Here is a 20,760-nt window from a genome sequence, read left to right as displayed (position 1 = left end):
TCAGAAGTTTATGTTTGAAATTCACCACTAAGCTAAACCCAGCCCCTGTTGCTATGCTGCGTGCGGACCCCTTAGCGAATAGTTAACTGCCACATCTGCTTCTGTAGAATGCTTGCTTACTTAGGATATATAAGGACCTGGCTGTAAGTGCCAGGGGCAACTCCCATTTGCATCTCCCTGTGAGTATGGTGTCTCAGGACACTGGGGAGTTTGCCCCTGCGCAGGTTAAACTTGGCCAATAAAGTACGATCTAAGCTCCTGAAAGTCTCCGACGTTTGTTCTCGTACCCGGTGGATCCAATAGGTAGTACGGAAATTTTAGAAATCATGTATGTTGTTTTCCCCCACACAAGCAATGCAGGTTGGTAGTTAATATCCCTCAGCCGCATAAACGTCCCCGTAGTCAGCCCCAGCTCTCCATCGGTACAGACCCGCCTCTCGCCTGCGAAAACGCACCCCTCAGCTGTGTAGGCCCGCCCCTCAACCATACAGCCCCGCCCCTCAGCTGTGTAGGCCCACCCCTCAGCCACACAGTCCCGCCCTTCAACCGCACAGCCCCGCCCACCAACTGTGTAAGCCCGCCCCTCAGCAGCACAGCCCCGCCCCTCATTTGTGTAGGCCCGCCTCCCATCGGTACCGGTCCGATCCACGCTAGCACAGGCCGGCCTTTCGCCGTGCCCCGCCCCTCCTCGCGTAAGCCCCTTGCTGTGCACTCAGCCCCGCCCCTCTCCGTGCCCCGATACTCTCCCCATCCCCCCAAAACTGCGTACGCCCCGCGCTCCTCAATCCAGCCCGGCCCTCCTCGCGTAGCATCCGGCTCCGTGATCAGTAAATCTCGAATGCCCTGCTCATCCTGTGCTGGTTGCGGCCTTGGGCCCTGGAGTCCCGCCCATCGCAGCGGCGGCCTGCCCTTTTCCTCACCAGCCTATTGAAGAGGGCGTCGCATTAGGCTCCAGCCAATGGGATCGCGACCAGCACAGTGCGTCGGAGTAAGTGGGGGATAAGTTCATTGCGGCGCTGCCCCAGCGCAGGGCACGCACCATGTGGCGCTGCAGCGGGCGGGTCGCGGTCACCCTGCGGCGGCCGAGCTGCGGGTGAGACTTAGGCGAGCGGAAGGAAGGAGGGGAGGTGGTAAAAGGGCCAGCAAGGGCGCTGGGAGAAGGCGGGCGGCGGACGCGAGCCTGGCGGGTGGGGGGATGGGGGCTTCAGGGTCTTGTCCGGGCAGGAAGTGCTGGACCACAGCTCTCTGCTTCGGGGGCTCCGCCCCCTCATACCCCTCGCCGTGGGCTCCAGTACCGGAGGCCTGTCGCCCTGGGCTATTGCACCCCGAGACCTCTTCCCTGGGGCTTTCGTTCCCCGAGACCCCTCTCCTTGGTCTCCAGGACTCCTGGACCCCCTCGCTGGGGTTCCCGTACGCTGAGCCCCTTCGCCCGGAGCTCCTGTGCCCCGAGACCCATCTCCTGGGGCTTTTGGGCCGCGAAATCCTTCTTCTGGCGTTCCCGTACCCTGAGGCCCCTCTACGGGGCTCCCGCCTCCCGAGACAGTTATGAGGCTCTCAGATCCTAAGTCCCCTAACCGGTGTTCCAGTTTCCTGATACTACACCCCTGGGGCTACTGGACTTCTGGACTCTGCTGGACCCTTAAGACCTCTCTCGGGACCCGTACGCAGGACCCCTCTCCTGGGGTTCCTGAACATTTGGACCATTCTTCTGAGGCTCCTGGATTCAAAGAGCCAGGACCTCAACCTGAAAACCCTTTCAGGGCCTGGTGACAGCCTCTTAGCCCCTTCTGATGGGAGTGCAGCCACCCTCCCTTGGCTTCCCCTGCCCAGTATACACTCCCACAACCCCCACCTCCCTTCCAAGGAAGGGAGTTCCTGTCCGGGAACCAGGGTTGATGTGATGCAGCCCGGTAAATGTGAAGTAAAGAAGGGCCAGGCCCATGTAGCTGTCCTCTGACCCCTTTTCTCTCTAGGACCTCAGAGTGGGTGGCCCCCTATGCAGGCGGTCAAGGCTTTTGAAGTGAAGATAGTCATTGATGTGGATTTTAATACATGTGATAAAAGTAACTGGTAGTTTATGGGTCTCATTAATATGTTTGCCCTCCTTTTTGTTGTGTGCTGAGAGTCCTTAAGAGACTTGGCGCTTCCCCAGGAAGTACTTACATTTAAGCAGCTACGTTTTAATAAAGCTGTAGCCTCCAGGATTTGAACTTTTTTAAATGACTATAATTATGGAAAATGATTACATTTAGTTTACAACTGTGGATGAGTGTCATGTCCTATGAGTTTGTAAAGTACAATTTATTTTTGAAAAACTAAGTTTAGTTTCATCCTAATTCACAAAACCTTTCTTAATTTATGGTGCTGTTAGCCCAGGTGGGGAATATGGGAGTATGTGTTGGGGTGTCCTCATTGGTGTGGGAGCATTTTCATCCGTGTAGTCCCTTCCCAGGAAGTATGGGGGGAGAGCGCATGTTATCCCTCACTATACACACACTTAGCTATTTTGCTTTTTGTGGTTGGGTTCTTGATGATAAATAACTTCTCTCTTTTTTTAAATTTTATTTTTTTACAGAGACAGAGAGAAAGTCAGAGTGAGGGATAGACAGGGACAGACAGGAACAGAGAGTTGAGAAGCATCAATCATTAGTTTTTCATTGTGCATTGTGACACCTTAGATGTTCATTGATTGCTTTTTCATATGTGCCTTGACCATGGGCCTTCAGCAGACCGAGTAACCCCTTGCTTGAGCCAGCGACCTTGGGTCCAAGGTGAATTTTTGCTCAAACCAGATGAGCCCGCGCTCAAGCTGGTGACCTTGGGGTCTCGAACCTGGGTCTTCCGCATCCCAGTCCGATGCTCTAACCACTGCACCACTGCCTGGTCAGGCGATAAATACCTTCTTAAAATGTACCACAATTCTAGAATTTGCTAAATCATTAAAGAAAATGTTGGTTGATTATAACAATCTCCATAATATTGCCTGAGTTTTTTTCAGTACAGATCTTTAAAAAAAAATTTTTTTGTGAGATATATTAATGTAGAAAATTTTATAAAATATGTAATGCAGCTGAGAGAAATTTTATTTAAAAATAAGTTGTGTCACCATTACCCAGTTTAAGATTATCCCTAATTGATCATAACTCTCACTCCCTCTTAGATATAATCTCTCCTCTCCTGGTTTACAGAAATCATCTCCTGGCTTTTCTTTTTCTTATCTCTTTTCTTTTCTTTTCTTTTCTTTTCTTTTCTTTTCTTTTTTTTAGCAAGAGAGAGAGAGGGACAGATAGGGACAAACAGGAAGGGAGAGAGATGAGAAGCATCAATTCTTTGACTCTTTGTTGCGGCACCTTAGTTGTTCATTGATTGGTTTCACCTATGTTCCTTGACTGGGGAGGCTCCAGCCAAACCAGTGACCCCTTGCTCAAGCCAGCAACCTTGGGATCATGTCTATGATCCCACTCTCAAGCTGGTGAGCCCGCGCTCAAGCCAGATGAGCCTGGGCTGCAGCTGGTGACCTCTGGGTTTCAAACCTGGGTCTGATGCTCTATCCACTGCGTCACCACCTGATCAGGCATTTCTTTTTATTTTTTAAGTGAGTAGGGGAGATACAGAGACAGACTTGCATATGCGCCCCAACTGGTATCTCACCTGACAACCTCCATCTGAGGCTGTGCTCGCAGCTGAGCTGTTTTTTGCAGTCTGAGATGGAGGCTCCACCAAGCTATTGTCAGCACCTGGGGCCAACATGCTCAAATCAATCAAGACATGGCTTTGGAGGGGAAGGGAGAGAGAGAGAGAGAGAGAGAAGGGAAAGAGAAGCAGATGGTCGCCTCTCCTATGTGCCCTGACCGGGAGTCAAACCCAGGACTTCCACATGCTGGGTTGATGCTCTACCACTGAGCCAACTGGCCATGGCAACCGACATCTTTGTTACACATAGTTGTAGTCTTTTTGTTCTTATGTCTGCATGTTGAGTTATTGACTGAATAGTTTACAATTTATCCATTCTCTGTTGGTGGACATCTGGGTTGATGAACTCTTAGGAATAGTGCCAGCTGTGTGGTATATGTGTGCTGGTCTTCCAGTACAGGTTTTCCCACAGTCTGAAAGTAGAACATGCCTGTGAAACATTACTTAAGCCAAAATGGCATAAAGCAAAAAGCAATTATTGTTATTTCATATGGGAAAATTTTTCAGCTACCCTAAACCTCTCAAGTAACCTACTAAATCATACCAATTAACACAGAAAGCCTAAATGAACACTAACATATAGTAAAAGCCAAAATGTACAGAAATAAGTTGAGATACAGTATAGATCAGTGGTAGTCAACCTGGTACCTACCATCCACTAGTGGGCGTTCCAGCTTTTATGGTGGGCGGTAGCAGAGCAACCAAAGTATAAATAAAAAGATAGATTTAACTATAGTAAGTTGTTTTATAAAGATTTATTCTGCCAAACTTAGCAAAAATCCGACATAAAGTACTTGGTAAGGAATTATTATTATATGCTTTAACTTGCTGTAACTCTGCTTTATAAATTTTATAAAGTAAAGTTACTTCTCTACTTTATAAATCACCATTACTGTGGAACCGGTGGGCGGTTAGAAAATTTTACTACTAACAGAGATACAAAAGTGGGCGGTAGGTATAAAGAGGTTGACTACCCCAGTATAGATGTTCATAGATACAGCTTGATGCTGAGTATAGTTCCCAGGGAAGGAGCTTGGTGGGGCCACTCTGCTCTGGGTGTGCACTGTCTCTGATAGCTCCTACAGAACAATCAGAGTGCTATTTCTGATTTTAGCCCTTTTTCATAAAAGCGAAAAATCCCTTTGGGATTTCTTTTGGTTAGTGAGGCAAATAGAATGTGGGTCTTTCCTAAAGTGAAGTGGCAGAAGGTGAACTTTGAAAAGCAGGATACCTGCATGTCAAGGTGAGTGAACTGCTATTTAAGTCATCCCTATTGCTGTTCCAGTCACTGTTCTAGTTTTCACTCCCAGGAGCGATGTGAGAGTGTTTGGCAACACTAGACTTCTTAACACTTTGAGTAGTGAGTTTTTTTCATGCTTGCTGACCCTCCGGAAGTGATTTTTTTTTTTTTAAATTAAATTAGTTCCAGTTCCAGTTTTCTTTTTTTAACAGAGACAGAGTCAGAGAGAGGGATAGATAGGGACAGACAGGAACGGAGAGAGAAGAGAAGCATCAATCATCAGTTTTTCGTGGCGACACCTTAGTTGTTCATTGATTGCTTTCTCATATGGTCGTGCCTTGACCGTGGGCCTTCAGCAGACTGAGTAACCACTTGCTCAAACCAGCAACCTTGGGTCCAAGCTGGTGAGCTTTTGCTCAAACCAGATGAGCCCGCGCTCAAGCGGGTGACCTTGGGGTCTCAAACCTGGGTCATTTCGCATCCCAGTCCAATGCTCTATCCACTGCGCCACCACCTGGTCAGGCCAGTTAAAATTTTATTAACTTAAAATCATGCTTGTTTGATAACCAATTTATGGAAACAAGAAGAACATACATTTGCCTTTTTTTAAATGTTGCCTTACACATTTTTAAAATAAACATTTTTGTTACAATCATGCTCTGTATGGTCAGGAGGCATGAGGGTGTACATGAATGTTTGTACTGCTCAAAGGGTTACTTTTTACCATTTGATAGGTGTGGAAAAGGACTGCACGGTAGTTTGGGTTTATTGAAATACTGTGATGGAAAAAGCCATTTTGACATGAGAGTTTTTATACAACCATGGGAAATTGGTATCATAATTGTATTATAGTTATTAATGAACCTGTACAAAGATTTTCAATTTTTTTTTTTAATTTTACAGAGAGAGAAGAGAGGGAGCATAGAGAGAAGTATCAATTCATAGTTGATTTACTTTAGTTGTTCATTGCTTGCTTGTTGTATGTGCCTTGACTAGGCAAGCCCAAAGTTTTGAACCAAGTGATCCCAAGGTTTTGAACCAGCAACCTACCTCAGTGTTCCAGGTCAACGCTGTATTCACTGCACCACCACAGGCCAGGCTCAGTGTTTAATTATAAGTTGATGTTGTGAAGCATTTGTTGGGTTGAGATAAAATATCATTAAAATTGAAAGAACTTTGCTAGAAATTAGTTTTTTGGAATGTGTTTGGAAAATGCAAGGCTTAATTTTTCTTGGAGTTATCTTTATCACATAACAATATTTTCATTATGTCGCTGCAAATCCTCTAACTTTGGTGACTTTTATAAATGTAGCCGTACCGACCTCCGAGCGTGGAGGTGGAGTAGCACCAGAGCCTGTGAGAAGGCACTGCAGTACCGAGTCGGAGAGAAGCTGCACGGGTTCACCGTGAGCCAGGTAAGGCCTGTCCTGCTCTGCAGTGAGAGAACGTGAGGGCCTCTGAGGGGTCCCTGACCCGGTTTTATCTTTGTGTCCCTGGCTCCTTCCTACTTCACAGTAGGTGCTCAAGTGAGTGGAGTTTGCAAATGAAGGACTTCCTAAATACAGATTCCCAACCCTTTCCCTGAACTTCAGATTTTATAAAGTAAATCAAACTCATTAGTGTTTCTGTACCCTGACACCTGAAAGTTCACATTGGGTGTGATACATAAAGGCTCTGAATGCCCCATCTCCATTCAGGTCAGATTTTGCCATCAAATGAGTTTGCTGCAAACTTATGCAACAGCTTTCTGTTTTTGAGCCATTTGATTTTCAGAATTATGGGAAAGAGATTGTGGTCCTATATTGACTTAAGTTGATATTAAACTGGATTTTAGTTTTGTTCTTGTTTGCTTAAACTTTCACATTGTGTTTTTTTTTAATGCAATAATAGAAAAACATATACTTCACATAATTGGCTGGCTATTGGCTTCATGCTTTGTTGACATGCTTACACATACAAATGTAAGCTGCTCACAATGTAGTGCGGTGGTCCCCAACCCCCCGGGCCGCGGACTGGTACTAGCCCGTGGGCCATTTGGTACCGGTCCACAGAGAAAGAATAAATAACTTACATTATTTCCATTTTATTTATATTTAAGTCTGAACTATGTTTTATTTTTTTAAAATGACCAGATTCCCTCTGTTACATCCGTCTAAGACTCACTCTTGACGCTTGTCTCGGTCATGTGATACATTTATCTGTCCCACCCTAAAGGCCGGTCCGTGAAAATATTTTCTGACATTAAACCGGTCTGTGGCCCAGCAAAGGTTGGGGACCACTGGTGTAGTGGACCCGTGCTGCTGTGATTCAGGAATAGTGTGGTGAACTTCATAGTGGAAGTGCAGAGAGCAGAAGAAAGACAGGAGGAGAGGGTAGCTGCTTTGTGTCAGTATATGAAAGGTTCCTGAGAAGGGAGTTGTCGGTCAAGTAAGTTTGTAAATATGATATATATGTTTGCTCGCTTGTAGTTTGCTTTGGGTGTGGGGGACAGGCTGTAAGCAGGCAGGGTCGTTGTGGCCTAAGGCTTAGTTTTAAGACTAAGCCTTTCCCACCCTAACTGACTTTGTATCAGAGACTTTCTTGTTTGTATATTGGATTAAAGGTTTTGATTTCTACATTATAAAATGGGGCAGACCAGGAGCTTGCTCTCTCTCAGTTCCTGAGATTAGCATTAGAGAAGAGAGCAGGGAAAGGCCACGTGGAGGAGAGGAGAAGCAGCCAAGGTGATGGAGTGCTGAAGGAGAAGCCAGTTTGTATAGAGAGAAGGAGATGGGGTGAATAAGGCTGGTGAGGTACAAACCTTTGATCCTAAGAAAACTCGGATAAGTCAGTGGCTTTGGGAGCCCTGAATGGAAAGGGAAGTGTTTTTCCACTGTGTGTATTTCTTGCCCGCCGGGTGCAAGCTAGGATTAAAGCTAACGGCCCACCAGTTCTTGACTCTGTTGTTTCACTGCCATCTGTCCGAATCAACTGCAAACTTGCACAGGCCAGGCGGCTGTGTTGGTGGCTGCAGCAACTGGCTTTACAGGGGCGTTTGTAGAGAAGGGGGCGGTTAAGTTTAGAAGGAAAATCGCCATCTGTCTCTAGGTCAACATAGGCAGAGCCATAGATGGGGGCCTGCTTCAAGGCAGGGTCCTGAAACAGTCACTATGGGGTGAGCCCTAAAGGCCACACAAAGGGATTAGGGTTTCTACAACAGTGTGGTAATGAGTGCTTTACTCAAAGGAGTGCATTCTTTTATTTTTCAGGGTTTTTTTCCAGTTTTATTGAGAAATGATTGACATCCATCACTGTATAAACTTAAAGTATACAGTATGATGGTTTGATTTACTTGTAATATGAAACAATTTTAACAACACATTCAGCTTCTATCTTTTATTATTTTTAAGTTTTATGGAAACTATGATAAACCACGGTAATCTTTGTTTGAGAAATAATTACCATGAAAGCTGTTATGAGGCAGACATCTCACTGAACTACTGATTTTAACACACTGATCATCTCTTATAAAGTATAGTAAGTTCTGAGATAAAAGTAATTTAATAATGATAAATTACTGCTCAGGCCTCCCCAGTTCTAAGCTCTGCCCTCCCAGTAACTTGCTGTGTCATTGTGAACAGGTTGCTCTCATGGCCTCTGAAAAGTGGGGAGGATAGCAGTGTGGTGGTCGTGGTGACCCAGGGTTGTGCTTGAAGAAGAGAGGCCCTGGCACGGTTGGACAAGAGAACAGCTTTTTCAGTACTGAGGACTGTGGGGATTTATGGGGAAGCTGACACAGAAAGAGGTGACCACCCTTGGGAGGCTGTGTTTCTTTTCATTTTACCATCCTGGGCCCTCCCACTAGGAACAAGTAACTGGTAGCATTCTCAGCTCAGCCTGGGAAGTTCTCATAAACTAGATGAGAGCAAGACTAGTCCCTACGCATCCTAGCTGCCCCAGACCAAGGCCTGTTCCAGTCTTTACCTCTTGGGAGTGTTCTTGATATTGTGTTGGGGTTCTTGGGTTCCCCAAAATAGAAATTGAGAGGAAATCCTAGAGAAACTTCCAGTTAGATTTTTATTAAGCTTATGCTCAAGTTCAAATTCCAACATGGTCCTGTCCAGGATCCACCTGGCAACCCCATCTGGGGCCGATGCTCGAGTACCGAGCTATTTTAGCACCTGAGGCTGACGTGCTCGTTTAGGGCCAGCTGAGCTTGTTTAGGGTCAGCCGAGCTATCCTCAATGCCCAGGGCCACCCTTGAACCAATTGAGCCACTGGCTGCAGGAGGGGAAGTGGGAAGGAAGGGAGAGAGTGAGGATGAGAGAAGTAGATGGTCACTTCTCTTGTGTGCCCTGACCGGGAATTGAACCCAGGACATCCATACACCAAGCCGATGCTCTATTCACTGAGCCACTGGTCAGGGCCTATGCTTGGCTGCTTTTATAAGCTGGAGACAAATGAGCTTGTGTGAAAAGCTGGACTTTTTGGGAAAAAAAGGCTGCCTTGGGGAATTTTCCAATGAGGGTCAGTTGACTTCCTCCTATCAGGTTACTTGGCAGCTATCTCTGGGTCTGTGCTGTAGAGGCAAGATGGCAGACTGCTCTTTCTGCTGCCCTAGGAAGGTTGTATAGAGGTCAGACCTTGAGCACCTGTCTGTGTGGGTCAGTGGGTTAAGCAGGCAGTTCATTAGAAGGGAGCTGAAATCAGCTACCTCTTGAGTTTTCAGTAGGGAGTTGAGGGTGCTGACATTTTTGCAGTCAGCTTATCCCAAATTCCTTCTAAACACCTGGTTTTAACTTGGCTTCCCAGCCACCTGGTATTTTTTATTCTCTGACCTAAGTTCCCATACTATCTCATTCTGACATCCCAAGTGAAAGCCCTCATTCCTCAGGCAGCCTGGAATGACAAAAAGGCTCGGAATCTCAAGAGTGGCTCTTGCTTTGAGCCTCAGTGTTTTCATCATGCCTGAAGGAGGGCATGAACATTTCCTTCACTCAGTGACTGTGAACTGTTTAGAAAATGTCTGGCAAGTAGTAAGCATTCTAAAAGGACAAGGTGTGTATTATTGCCAGCCTAACTCTTATATTCCATGTCTGTAAGATTCGGAGTTTGGACAAAGTGGTTCCTGATGGGCCTCCAGCACCCACATGCTGGTGTTCCAGTATTGTCCTAGTTGAAGGCACAGGTCCCTAATGGATTTGACATAACCATTCTGAATGTTTTTCCAGTTGAATTTAGCCTTATGTTTCTATTTTTTTTTTTTTAATTCAGTGAGAGATGGGGAGGCAGAGACCGACTCCCGCATATGCCCCAACCAGGATCCACCCGGCAAGCCCAGTAGGGGGATGATGTTCTGCCCATCTGGGGCCGCTACTCCATTGCTCAGCAACCAAGCTATATTAGCTCCTAAGGCGAGGCCATGGAGCCATCCTCAGTGCCTGGGGCCAACTTACTCCAATCAAGCCATGGCTCCAGGAGGGGATGAGAGAGAGAGAGAGAGAGAGAGAAGTAAGAGGGGGAGGGTTGGAGAAGCAGATGGGTGCTTCTGTGTGCCCTTACCAGGAATTGGACCCAGGACATTCACACTCTGGGCCAGTGCTTTACCTCTAAGCCAACTGGCCAGGGCCTAGCCTCATGTTCTTGTTGTCAATTCAGGTAACGTCTGTCCCTGAACTGTTCCTGACTGCTGTGAAGCTCAGCCATGATGGCACAGGAGCGAGGTACTTGCACCTGGCCCGGGAAGACACAAATAACCTGTTCAGGTGAGCGGGCACCCTGAGAACACATTCTTGAATGTTTCTTCTCAGAGCATCTCCATAGTTGAAAGTAACGGCACTATAGTGCACTGAAAATATAAGGAAAAGAGTAAGTGAATTTACGTTCTTGGCCCTGTACAGTAAGGTTACAGTCCGAATCATTGCTTTAATTATCATCAGCAGGGCCTGACCTGTGGTGGCGCAGTGGATAAAGCGTCGACCTGGAAATGCTGAGGTTGCTGGTTTGAAACCCTGGGCCTGCCTGGTCAAGGCACATATGGGAGTTGATGCTTTCAGCTCCTCCCCCCTTCTCTCTCTTTGTCTCTCTCTCCTCTCTAAAAATGAATAAATAAAATAAAATAAAAATAAATAAAAAAAAAAAATAAAAAAAATAAAAAAAAAAATTATCATCAGCAGACATTGTTGTGAGAGATTATCACGTTAAAATGGTGGATTTCAGTAATCCTAGGGAATGGCACATTGGCAGCTGCTGGGCGGTGTGACCTAACATGCCGTGGCTCTGTTCTGGCTGCAGCATGCAGTTCCGTACCACCCCCATGGACAGCACTGGGGTCCCGCACGTCCTCGAGCACACGGTCCTGTGCGGCTCTCAGAAATACCCGTGCAGAGATCCTTTCTTCAAAATGCTGAACAGGTCGCTGTCCACTTTTATGAATGCCTTCACAGGTAAGACCAACATCCTGGCCCAAACTGGGGTTGCCTCTCTTCCTAAGATAAAGGAGGATGGTCGGGTCCTGAAGATGAGAATAAACTTGTCATCCTCAGGTTTGGTTGAAAGCTGTTAGAAACCTAATCCTTTAGGAAAACCGTATTGTGATTGGATTAGGAAGAAGGCGTTTGAGGTTTTTCCTGAAAGAGTCAAAACAATTTTCATTGGGGAATACTGCTATAAACTTTGGCCTTTGTAGCATTGTGCTGTGTTGATGGTTTTGATGTTTGAGTTTTATTTTTGGGAAATAGAGTGCTGTTATGAGTGTGGTTAAAGAGCAAATTAAATGGGCACCCTCACAAATGAGCCGCCTCTCTAGGCCTGTGAGGTGACTGGGAGTGGATGTGGTTCCTGTGGGAATCTCATGTATTAAAATCTTCCGTTTCATTTGTACTCAGCTAGTGACTATACTATGTACCCGTTTTCCACACAAAACGCCAAGGACTTCCAGAATCTCCTGTCCGTGTACTTGGATGCGGCCTTTTTTCCGTGCTTGCGAGAACTTGATTTCTGGTATGTAGTGACCAATTGATTGTAGACTTTGATATAAGAGGTACGGTCACTGTGTAATTAATTACTATTTTTTAGGCAGGAGGGATGGCGACTGGAACATGAGAATCCAAGTGACCCCCAGAGTGCCTTGGTCTTCAAAGGGGTTGTCTTCAATGAGATGAAGGGAGCATTTGTGAGTTTTTTCCTTTTTATGTTGTGTTAAAATCATCTTACTCTGTAAAATATTGAACTATAAGTAGGTTTGAAAGGTAGTTAATCTGTGGCCATATCACCCTGAATGCGCAGAATCCTCTGATCTCAGAAGCTAAGCTGGGTCAGAAGGTAGTTGACATTCTGTTAATGTCATTTAATATTCTCATTATGTGGGGTTTATTAAATTAGCTGGGAGTCAAATTAGCTGGGCTAGGCTCCTGGTCATCCTAGAACCCAATGTTCCAGATAAGCAGTCTAACTGTCCTGGGGACCCGTGTGTGCTCTGCGGGGTCCTGAGAGAGAACACTCTTCATGGCAGTGCTGAGACGGCCTGTCCTCACCCTCAGTCCTACTGAGCACACTGGGTGTTTCCCCAAGGCCATGTTGCATGGTGTGTGACGTCAGCACAGAAGCAGATAAAGAAGCTAGCTATTTTCTATGAAGCCAGACAGTAAAGAGATTCATAAAATATGTAAAACAGTTTTAATTTTTTCAGTTTTTTTTGTTTTGTTGTGAAATGTATTTTAAAAAAATATTGGTTAACATATGATGGGTTACATGAATAAAGTCAGTTTACAAAGTTTCAGGGTTTTTTTTTTAAATTTTTTTTTTTTTTGCAAGAAAAAGACAAGGGAGAGAGATGAGAAGCATCAACTTGTGGTTGTTTATTGGTTGTTTTCTCGTATGTGCCTTGACCAGGGGGCTCCAGCTGAGCCAGTGACCCTTGCTTAGGCCAGCAACCTTGGGCTTCAATCCAGCGACCTTTGGACTCAAGTCAACGACCATGGGGTCGTGTCTATGATCCCACGCTCAAGCCAGTGACTGGGCACTCAAGCCGGATGAGCCTGAGCTCAAGCCGACAACCTTGGGGTTTTGAACCTAGGTCTTCAGTGTCCAGGTCAATGCTCTATCCACTGCTCTACCATCTGGTTAGGTTACAAACTTTTAGTTTTGATTTCTAACAGAAAAATTATACACACACACCCCTACTTGATCAAGAAATCAAGAAACCTGCATCATCAGCTCTTTGGCAACCTCGTTAAAGTTTGAGAGAATGAAGTGTCTGAGGCCAGACAGTTTGAGCACCCTTGTTCTGGGCCTTGTCCTCCTAGCCCCTGACTTTGGAGACATGCCCTAGATGTGTGATACTGCCTGTGTGACCTGTGCTGCTCCCTTCCCCCTTGCCGGCTACCTCCTGCAACTGGCGGCTAGTTCTTAACCTTCAGTTCTTGGTATGGGCATCTTTTTTTCCAGACACCTTAAAACTTGAGTTAGGGTGACCGCTTTAAAAGCCCTGTGGATGCCCACGGGACCACACCTCCCACACAGCTATGGCAAGAGGGAGCCTAGGACATCATTCTTATGAACCTTGGCCAGTGCAGTTGTTCATCACCCAATGCAGGCTGCAAAGTGGATGTGCCGCCTCTTCTGAGAGAGCCAGCCCCTGCGTCCCACACGCAGATCAGGAATGAACTGAGTGCTTTGTTAATCAGTGTTTTGTGTACCATTAGGGTGGTTTTACTTGCAAGGTGTTGTATGCTCCCAGACTGTGGTTTACTTGCAGTGTTGTAATGTGTGTGTTATGTCACATATCTGTATATTTTTTAAATTTGAAGACAGATAACGAGAGGATATTCTCACAGCACCTTCAGAACCGACTCCTTCCTGACCACACATATGCGGTGATCTCTGGTGGTGACCCGTTATGCATCCCAGACCTCACATGGGAGCAGCTTAAACAGTTCCATGCTACGCATTATCACCCCAGTAATGCCAGGTGACATTTTGTTTTAAAGTTTGATGGTGGCTTGATTAGAAGTTGACCTGTTTACGTTTTTCTATACTAAATGATAGGCTTTTCTCACATTTAGCAGGGAAGTGTTTGCTTAAGAACCATGTAAATTTAGGCAAGAGTCTTCACTTTACAGATTGCCTGTCTAATTAACTTGGACGCTCACTCGGGAGTCTGCAGCAAGCACTCACACCCTGGCATGCGGTACCATTACTGCCTGGAGGAGGGCCCGGCCCCTCTCCTCAGGGTAGAGTGACAGGGTGCCTGGAGAGCATCATGCCCTCCGTCCCAACAGTGCTTCAGGCATGGCAGCTGCAGGTATCAAACCTTGGATACTTACTTTTTGATAAATTGTTTGTTTCAGAGATCACTTAAAATGCCAATGCTGGTATTTATAAATTAAACACTAATGTAAAGTCAGATTTTCAAGGTTAAGTGTAATTATGAAAACTTTTATGCACACAGAAAAGTAGAGAGACTAGAATGATTATTCACACACTTGTCACATGGATGTCTCCTTAACCAGCATAATTTAAAGGAAATGACAGATATGATGGTTCATCCTCATATGTAGATTTGTGACCTTAAAATATAAGGCTATTTTCTTGTGTAAGATAATATCATTTTCACATTTAAGAAAATAAAGATTTGCTTAAAGCCACCTACCACTTACCTCAAATCCAGACTTTCCAGTTGTCCCCAGAATTTGTGGTTTAAGTGAGGCCCACAGATTGCCTTTAGTTGCATCTCTTAATGCCCTTTTATGGAGGATGGTGTCCTCCCTTGTTTTCATTGTAATTGAAGAAAGTAGGCAGGATGTCTTTGGATTGCCTCTTTGTGGAGTTGGGGTATGTGTTCCTGTGTTTCCTGAGAGCTGCACTTGGCTCCAAAGACTCGGTTCACTCTCACAGGTGATGCCTACATACCTTCTGCATCCAGACGTCTCGGACCTGCTTATCACAGTGGGGAAGTGGCAGCTGGTTTGCTGGCTCCCACAGAGATGGTGACCCAACCCCTCACTCTAAAGCTGTTTCCTAACAGACCCCTGCCCTGTGCCCGGTCAGTAACCTGGCTGGCACCTTGTGGACATTGAGTTCCTCATCAGCCTGTTCATGGTTCTCATATTCATTGATGATTGTTGCCTTCAGTAGAGTTAGCAAAGTTTTCTAAAGAATTCTGCTGCATGTATTAGCTGGACTTCTGTAAAGACCAGCTATGCCCATCCATGGGACTGGGTACATGAGGACTGGATTCTGACGGGAAAGGCAAGGTGCTTGTTCCCTTGGCTGGCCAGTTTGGGGCAGACATGTGGCAGGCACACCTCCAATGAAGATAGGCCTTTTTTAGCCTTGTTTTATTTTTTAATACCATTATGACCTCATATGCATATTCTTTACATATATATCTGAGGCGTGAGATCAAAAGGATTTAATTAATTTTTTTTATACTTACATTGTCTCAGTTATGGCCCAAGAAAGTTCCCTCAGGCTCATCCTGTCTTTCTGACAGTTTTTAGTCTTTAGTAACTTCTTTGTTTTCTGTCCCCCTACCCAAAATCTAGGCTCATCCTACTCCAGATGTGCAGGTTGTCATTTCTCAAGGTGTTCTGGCCTTTACAGACCAGTGTCTGTGTGGCATCAGGGTGCTCACAACTACTGGTTACCACTTTATAAACCTTTGAGTGGAAATTACGATACTCACTTCCAAAATTTTAACTAGCTCAAACAACATTGTATTGTATTAAAGAACATTAGCTCTGTCATTATAATCTTTTGCCTCTGGCTAAATATGTTGATTTCAGAGCATGTGTAACCAAATTTGTAGCTTAAAGTTGAACTTTGTGAAATTCTTTATCTTTTGGTCTTAGATGGATTATTGTGTTAGTGTAGCCAAGGTCACAAAGTAGTTTAACATAGAACTTACTTAGGTTTTGTAGCATCTTTACAGTAGATTTAAAATAAAAATCAATTATTGCCAAATTTACATTTCATTAATTCATTCTGTACAACTTGTGTTTTGTTTGAACCACCTATGTTATAAAAAGAACAAAAGCCTCTGTTTGGTGTTTATAGTTAAACTACATGAAAAAAATGTATTTCTCTATGAAGCTCATTTCTGCTTGGAAGCTGGCATGTTATCAGCTGCTATGTATATGCATACCTCTACTTCATACAAAAAGCCATCTGTTGACTTCTATCTTTTAATCTGAAGTAGACTAATATATTCTCTCAAAATTTTAGGTTCTTTACTTATGGTAATTTTCCACTAGAACAGCATCTGAAACAAATTCACGAAGAGGCTCTGAGTAAATTTCAGAAAATTGAACCAAACACCTCAGTTCCCGCTCAGAAGCCTTGGGATAAGCCGGTGAGTGCCTTCCAGAGGATGATCATTGTGCTACCGAGCTGTGGGTATAGGGAGTGAAGTCTCCAATTGTGTGTTAATAATTGGATTTTAAATGTGATGTGAGCTCTGCTATATATGTAAGATCTTCTCAAGCCAAAAGATGCTTATATGTTTGAAAAAAAAGTCAATTTAGTGAAAAACATCTCTTGGACCATTTTATTCATTTAGATAATATATACTAATTTAAACTCATTCATTCATATGTTGTGCCTCCTTCATGCGTCATGTGCTTTTACAGAGGGAATTTCAGATCACCTGTGCCCCAGACTCTCTGGCTGCAAGTTCCTCTAAACAAACAACTGTCAGTGTCAGCTTCCTCTTACCAGAGTGAGTATCTGTGAAAGTAAGACATGCAGATGAGCAGGGTCCGAGGGAGTTCTGCAGTCCGGTGTGAATGGGTGGGTGGTTAGGACTCAGTGTTACAGCAGGTGTTGGGTGACAGCGGAGTTTTTAATAATGTCTTTGGGATGGTTTGAGGGGAAATCACTTTGGGTAGCTGCCCAGAAGAAAAGTAACTTTCTTACCGCCTTTTAAAGCTCATTCCTAAAGAAAACGCTGGCTCGGAAGAGCAGTTGTTACCACTGGAGTCTAGGTGCCTCTGAGTGTGAGAAGAGTCCTGTGAATGCTGCCTCGGAAAAATATGTGGCGCACACACCTGTAACTCTAGAGACCTGGGCACCGAAGGGGGTGTGGACGGGCGGGAGCCCTGCCTCGCTCCATCCGCTGGGCTGTCTGCCCGTGGAAGCCACACGGCTGACTGAGTTGCCCAGTCTCTGCAGTGTCTCTTGTCCTCTGTGTAGTGTGACAGTGCAGTTAGAATGCAGTCATATATGTCAGAGTGTTTGGCACACGCTCCTGCAGTAGCATTCCACTTGCAGCTAAACTGATCCTATCAAAAAATAGTTACTCTGGAGGTCGCCGGTTCGAAACCCTGGGCTTGCCTGGTCAAGGAACATATGGGAGTTGATGCTTCTAGCTCCTCCCCCCTTCTCTCTCTCTGTCTCTCCTCTCTCTCTCTCCCTCTGTCTCCCTCTCCTTTCTAAAATGAATAAAAAAAAAATAGTTACTCTGTTTTGGTAATATATCAATAGCTATAAAATAGAGGTTGACATGCAAGCATTTTTAATCAAACTCCAGCTTCTTTAGAAATAAGTGTCAGTGTAGTGGTGATTTTAATGATTTTGAAAATATTTATAAGGGACAGTCATTTCCTCTCTTCTCCCCTCCCCCCCTTTAAATGAAGCATCACTGACACATTTGAAGCCTTCACATTAAGCCTTCTGTCCTCACTCTTGATCGGTGGGCCCAACTCCCCCTTCTACAAAGCCTTAATTGAATCTGGACTTGGAACAGACTTTTCTCCTGACGTTGGGTAAGTTTTGTCAGATCAGATCAGTAGTTCACCATTGGGGGCAGTTTTTACTTTTGACAATGTCTAGACACATTTTTGTTTGTCTCAGCTGGGCAGGGAAGATTACTGCCCTCTTGTGGTTGGGTTTAGGGAAGTGGATGCTTCACATCCCACAGTCACAGGACGGCCCCTTCCTGCCTCAGCACAGAACTAACTGCATTAGAGTGCGGTTTCAGTACAAGTTGCTCATGGCCGCTGAAGGGGGTGTCTGGGAAAAGGCAGCTCTTTAAGATCTCAGAATGGCATACTGCTGTTTTAAAAGTCAAGGCCTTAAATATTCTTTGAAATCTTAAGGTTTTGTAAAACCAAGTAGTTCTTTTTTAGATTTATTTTGCCATAACTTTGAAGTTTAAATTGTACTGATGTTTAGGTTATTGCTTTCATTGGTTTTGTCCTGGAGGACTTGGGAGTTCAGTGTTCTTAGCTCTATTCTGCAGCATATTTATTTGATCTTTAGCTGGGGCACATGGTAAGCGCGTGATGAAAGCCACATGCACTCTAATGCATGATCAATTTTCCTGTTCCAGATACAATGGCTACACAAGGGAGGCCTACTTCAGTGTGGGCCTGCAGGGGATCGCCGAAAAGGACATTCAGATAGTCCGAGACATAATTGACAAGACGATTGACAACATCATCACGTATGTGTGGTTTTCTTGCCAATTTGCTTGCCTTCTCAGTTTTTGAATACTTTATAGCAAGAGGTCAGGCCTTCTCCATTGTTTGATCTTCTCTAGAAATAATAAAACACATATTTCTTCACGTTTAGTTTCTTAAATATTATCTCTGCTCCCTTTTTGCAATGGAAACCTGCATGTGAATGGCCACAATGGCGGCTCCTGGCCTTACAACTAAAACACTTATTTTAGTACTTCAGTCCTTTTTTATAACTAAACTATATTCCATGTATGAATATACCACATTGTTTATCCATTTAGCTCCTGATAGATGTTGGGGTTGTTTTCACTGTTTTTGAAGGCTAGGATTAATAATGCTGCTGTGAACATTTGTATACAAGCTTTTGGTGGAGATATGTTCTCTTTTCTTTTGACTAGATAACCAAGAGTGGAATTTCTGGGTCATATGATACCTCTATATTTAATTTTTTGAGGAACTTTTAAATCAAATTGTTTTGCAAAGTGACTACACCATATTATATCCCACCCAATGTATGATAATTCCAAATTTTTCAACTTTGGGACAAGCAGATCCTCACAGATCTAATTTTCTGGTTTATGATTATTATAGCTACCCTAATGGATTTGAGGTAGTCTTGATTTGTATTTCCCTAATGATTAGTGATGTTGAGCATCAACATCATGTGCTTATCGACCACTATATATCTTTGGAATAATATGTATTAACTTTTTTTTTTATTAAGTTAGAGTTGGGGAGGCAGAGAGACAGACTCCTGCATGTGCCCAAACTGGGATCCATCTGGCAAGCCCCTTACAGGGCAGTGCTCTGCTCATCTGGGGCATATGCTCCATTTCTTGGCAACCTAGCCATTTCAGCATCTGAGATGAAGCTGTGGAGCCATCCTCAGTGCCTGGGGCCAACTTGCTCGAACCATTCGAGCCATGGCTGTGGGAGGGGGACAGAGAGAGAGAGAGAGAAAAGAAGGGGTGGAGAAACAGATGGTCACATCTCCTGTCTGCCCTGACCAGGAATTGAACCTGGAACTTCCACACATCAGGTGACGCTCTACTGCTGAGCCAGCCGGCCAGGATCTTAAATTCTTGATCCATTTTTAATTGGCTTATGTGTTTGTTTATTCTGCAGTTGTAAAACTTATTTTAATATTTTTTATTCAAGACTCTTAATGAGATACTTGGTTTGCAAATATTTTCTCCAATTTTATGGCCAGTCATTTTGCTTTCTTGTTTGTGTCCTTTGAAACACGGAAGGTTTTACTTTTGATGTTGTCCAATTTACCTATTTTTTCTTTAGTTACTTGTGTTTTTGGCATCACTTAAAACCATTGCCTAACATAAGGTTATGAAGAATTAACTCCTATGTTTTCTTCTGAGAATTTTGAAGTACCTTTTTTTTTAAATTTTATGGGGATGACATTGGTTAATAATGGTATGTAAGTTTCAAGTGTACTGTTGTAATACATCATCTATATGTTGCATTGTTTGCTCACCATCCAAAATTTAGTCTCTTCCCATCACCATATATTTGAGCCCAGTCATTTTTTTCCCACTCACCTTCCCCTCTGGTAAGTTTGTTTTTTTGTTGCTTTTTTTTTTATATCTATTCCACTTATGAGTGAAATCGTATGGTTCTTGTCCTTTTCCACCTGACTTATTTTGTTCAGCTTGATGCTCTCAGATCCATCCATGTTACAAATGGCAGTATTTCATCTTTCCTTATAGCTGAGTAGTATTCCATTGTACCACATCTTCTTTGCCCAGTCAACCACAAAAGGACACTTTGGTTGTTTCTGTCTTGGCTGTTGTGAATAATGCTACAGTGAAAATAGGGGTGCATATATCCTTGTGAATAAATGTTTTCAAGTTTTCAGATAGATACACAGAAGAATTATTGCAGGATCATATGATAGCTCTATTCTTAAAATTTTGAGCAACTTCCAAACTGTTCTTGTGGCTATACACAGTTTGCATTTCTTTCAACAGTTTACGAGGGTTCCCTTTTCTCCACATCTTCTCCAACACTTGTTCTTTCTTTTCTTTTTTTTTTTTTTTTTTAAATAAATTTTTATTAATGGTAATGGGATGACATTAATAAATCAGGGTACATATATTCAAAGAAAACATGTCTAGGTTACCTTGTCATTAAATTATGTTGCATACCCCTCGCCCAAAGTCAGATTGTCCTTCGCCACCCTCTATCTAATTCTCTGTGCCCCTCCCCCTCCCCCTAACTCTCCCCCTGTCCTCCCTCCCCCCACCCCTGGTAACCACCACACACTTGTCCATGTCTCTTAGTCTCATTTTTATGTTCCACCAATGTATGGAATCATGTAGTTCTTGTTTTTTTCTGATTTACTTATTTCACTCCTTATAATGTTATCAAGATCCC

General features: G+C 44.1%; 1 protein-coding gene across 1 annotated transcript in view; it reads left to right on the top strand.

The window, feature by feature from the left end:
* Positions 1 to 975: 975 nt before the first annotated feature.
* The window catches only part of PITRM1 (pitrilysin metallopeptidase 1), a 52,015-nt gene continuing 32,230 nt past the window's right edge, over positions 976 to 20,760 (top strand). Inside the window, exons 1-11 of the mRNA XM_066384874.1 lie at positions 976 to 1,093; positions 6,246 to 6,348; positions 10,571 to 10,677; positions 11,207 to 11,358; positions 11,800 to 11,914; positions 11,990 to 12,086; positions 13,723 to 13,883; positions 16,139 to 16,265; positions 16,543 to 16,631; positions 17,548 to 17,676; positions 18,243 to 18,356. Coding sequence (XP_066240971.1) covers positions 1,041 to 1,093; positions 6,246 to 6,348; positions 10,571 to 10,677; positions 11,207 to 11,358; positions 11,800 to 11,914; positions 11,990 to 12,086; positions 13,723 to 13,883; positions 16,139 to 16,265; positions 16,543 to 16,631; positions 17,548 to 17,676; positions 18,243 to 18,356 — 1,247 coding nt within the window. The 5' untranslated portion in view covers positions 976 to 1,040. The remainder of the gene's footprint in view (positions 1,094 to 6,245; positions 6,349 to 10,570; positions 10,678 to 11,206; positions 11,359 to 11,799; positions 11,915 to 11,989; positions 12,087 to 13,722; positions 13,884 to 16,138; positions 16,266 to 16,542; positions 16,632 to 17,547; positions 17,677 to 18,242; positions 18,357 to 20,760) is intronic.

The sequence above is a fragment of the Saccopteryx leptura genome, chromosome 5 (genome assembly GCF_036850995.1).
Source record: "Saccopteryx leptura isolate mSacLep1 chromosome 5, mSacLep1_pri_phased_curated, whole genome shotgun sequence".
NCBI classification, from domain to species: Eukaryota; Metazoa; Chordata; class Mammalia; order Chiroptera; family Emballonuridae; genus Saccopteryx; species Saccopteryx leptura.
Note: the sequence above shows the minus strand (reverse complement) of the source record. Positions and strands in the feature narration are given on the sequence as shown.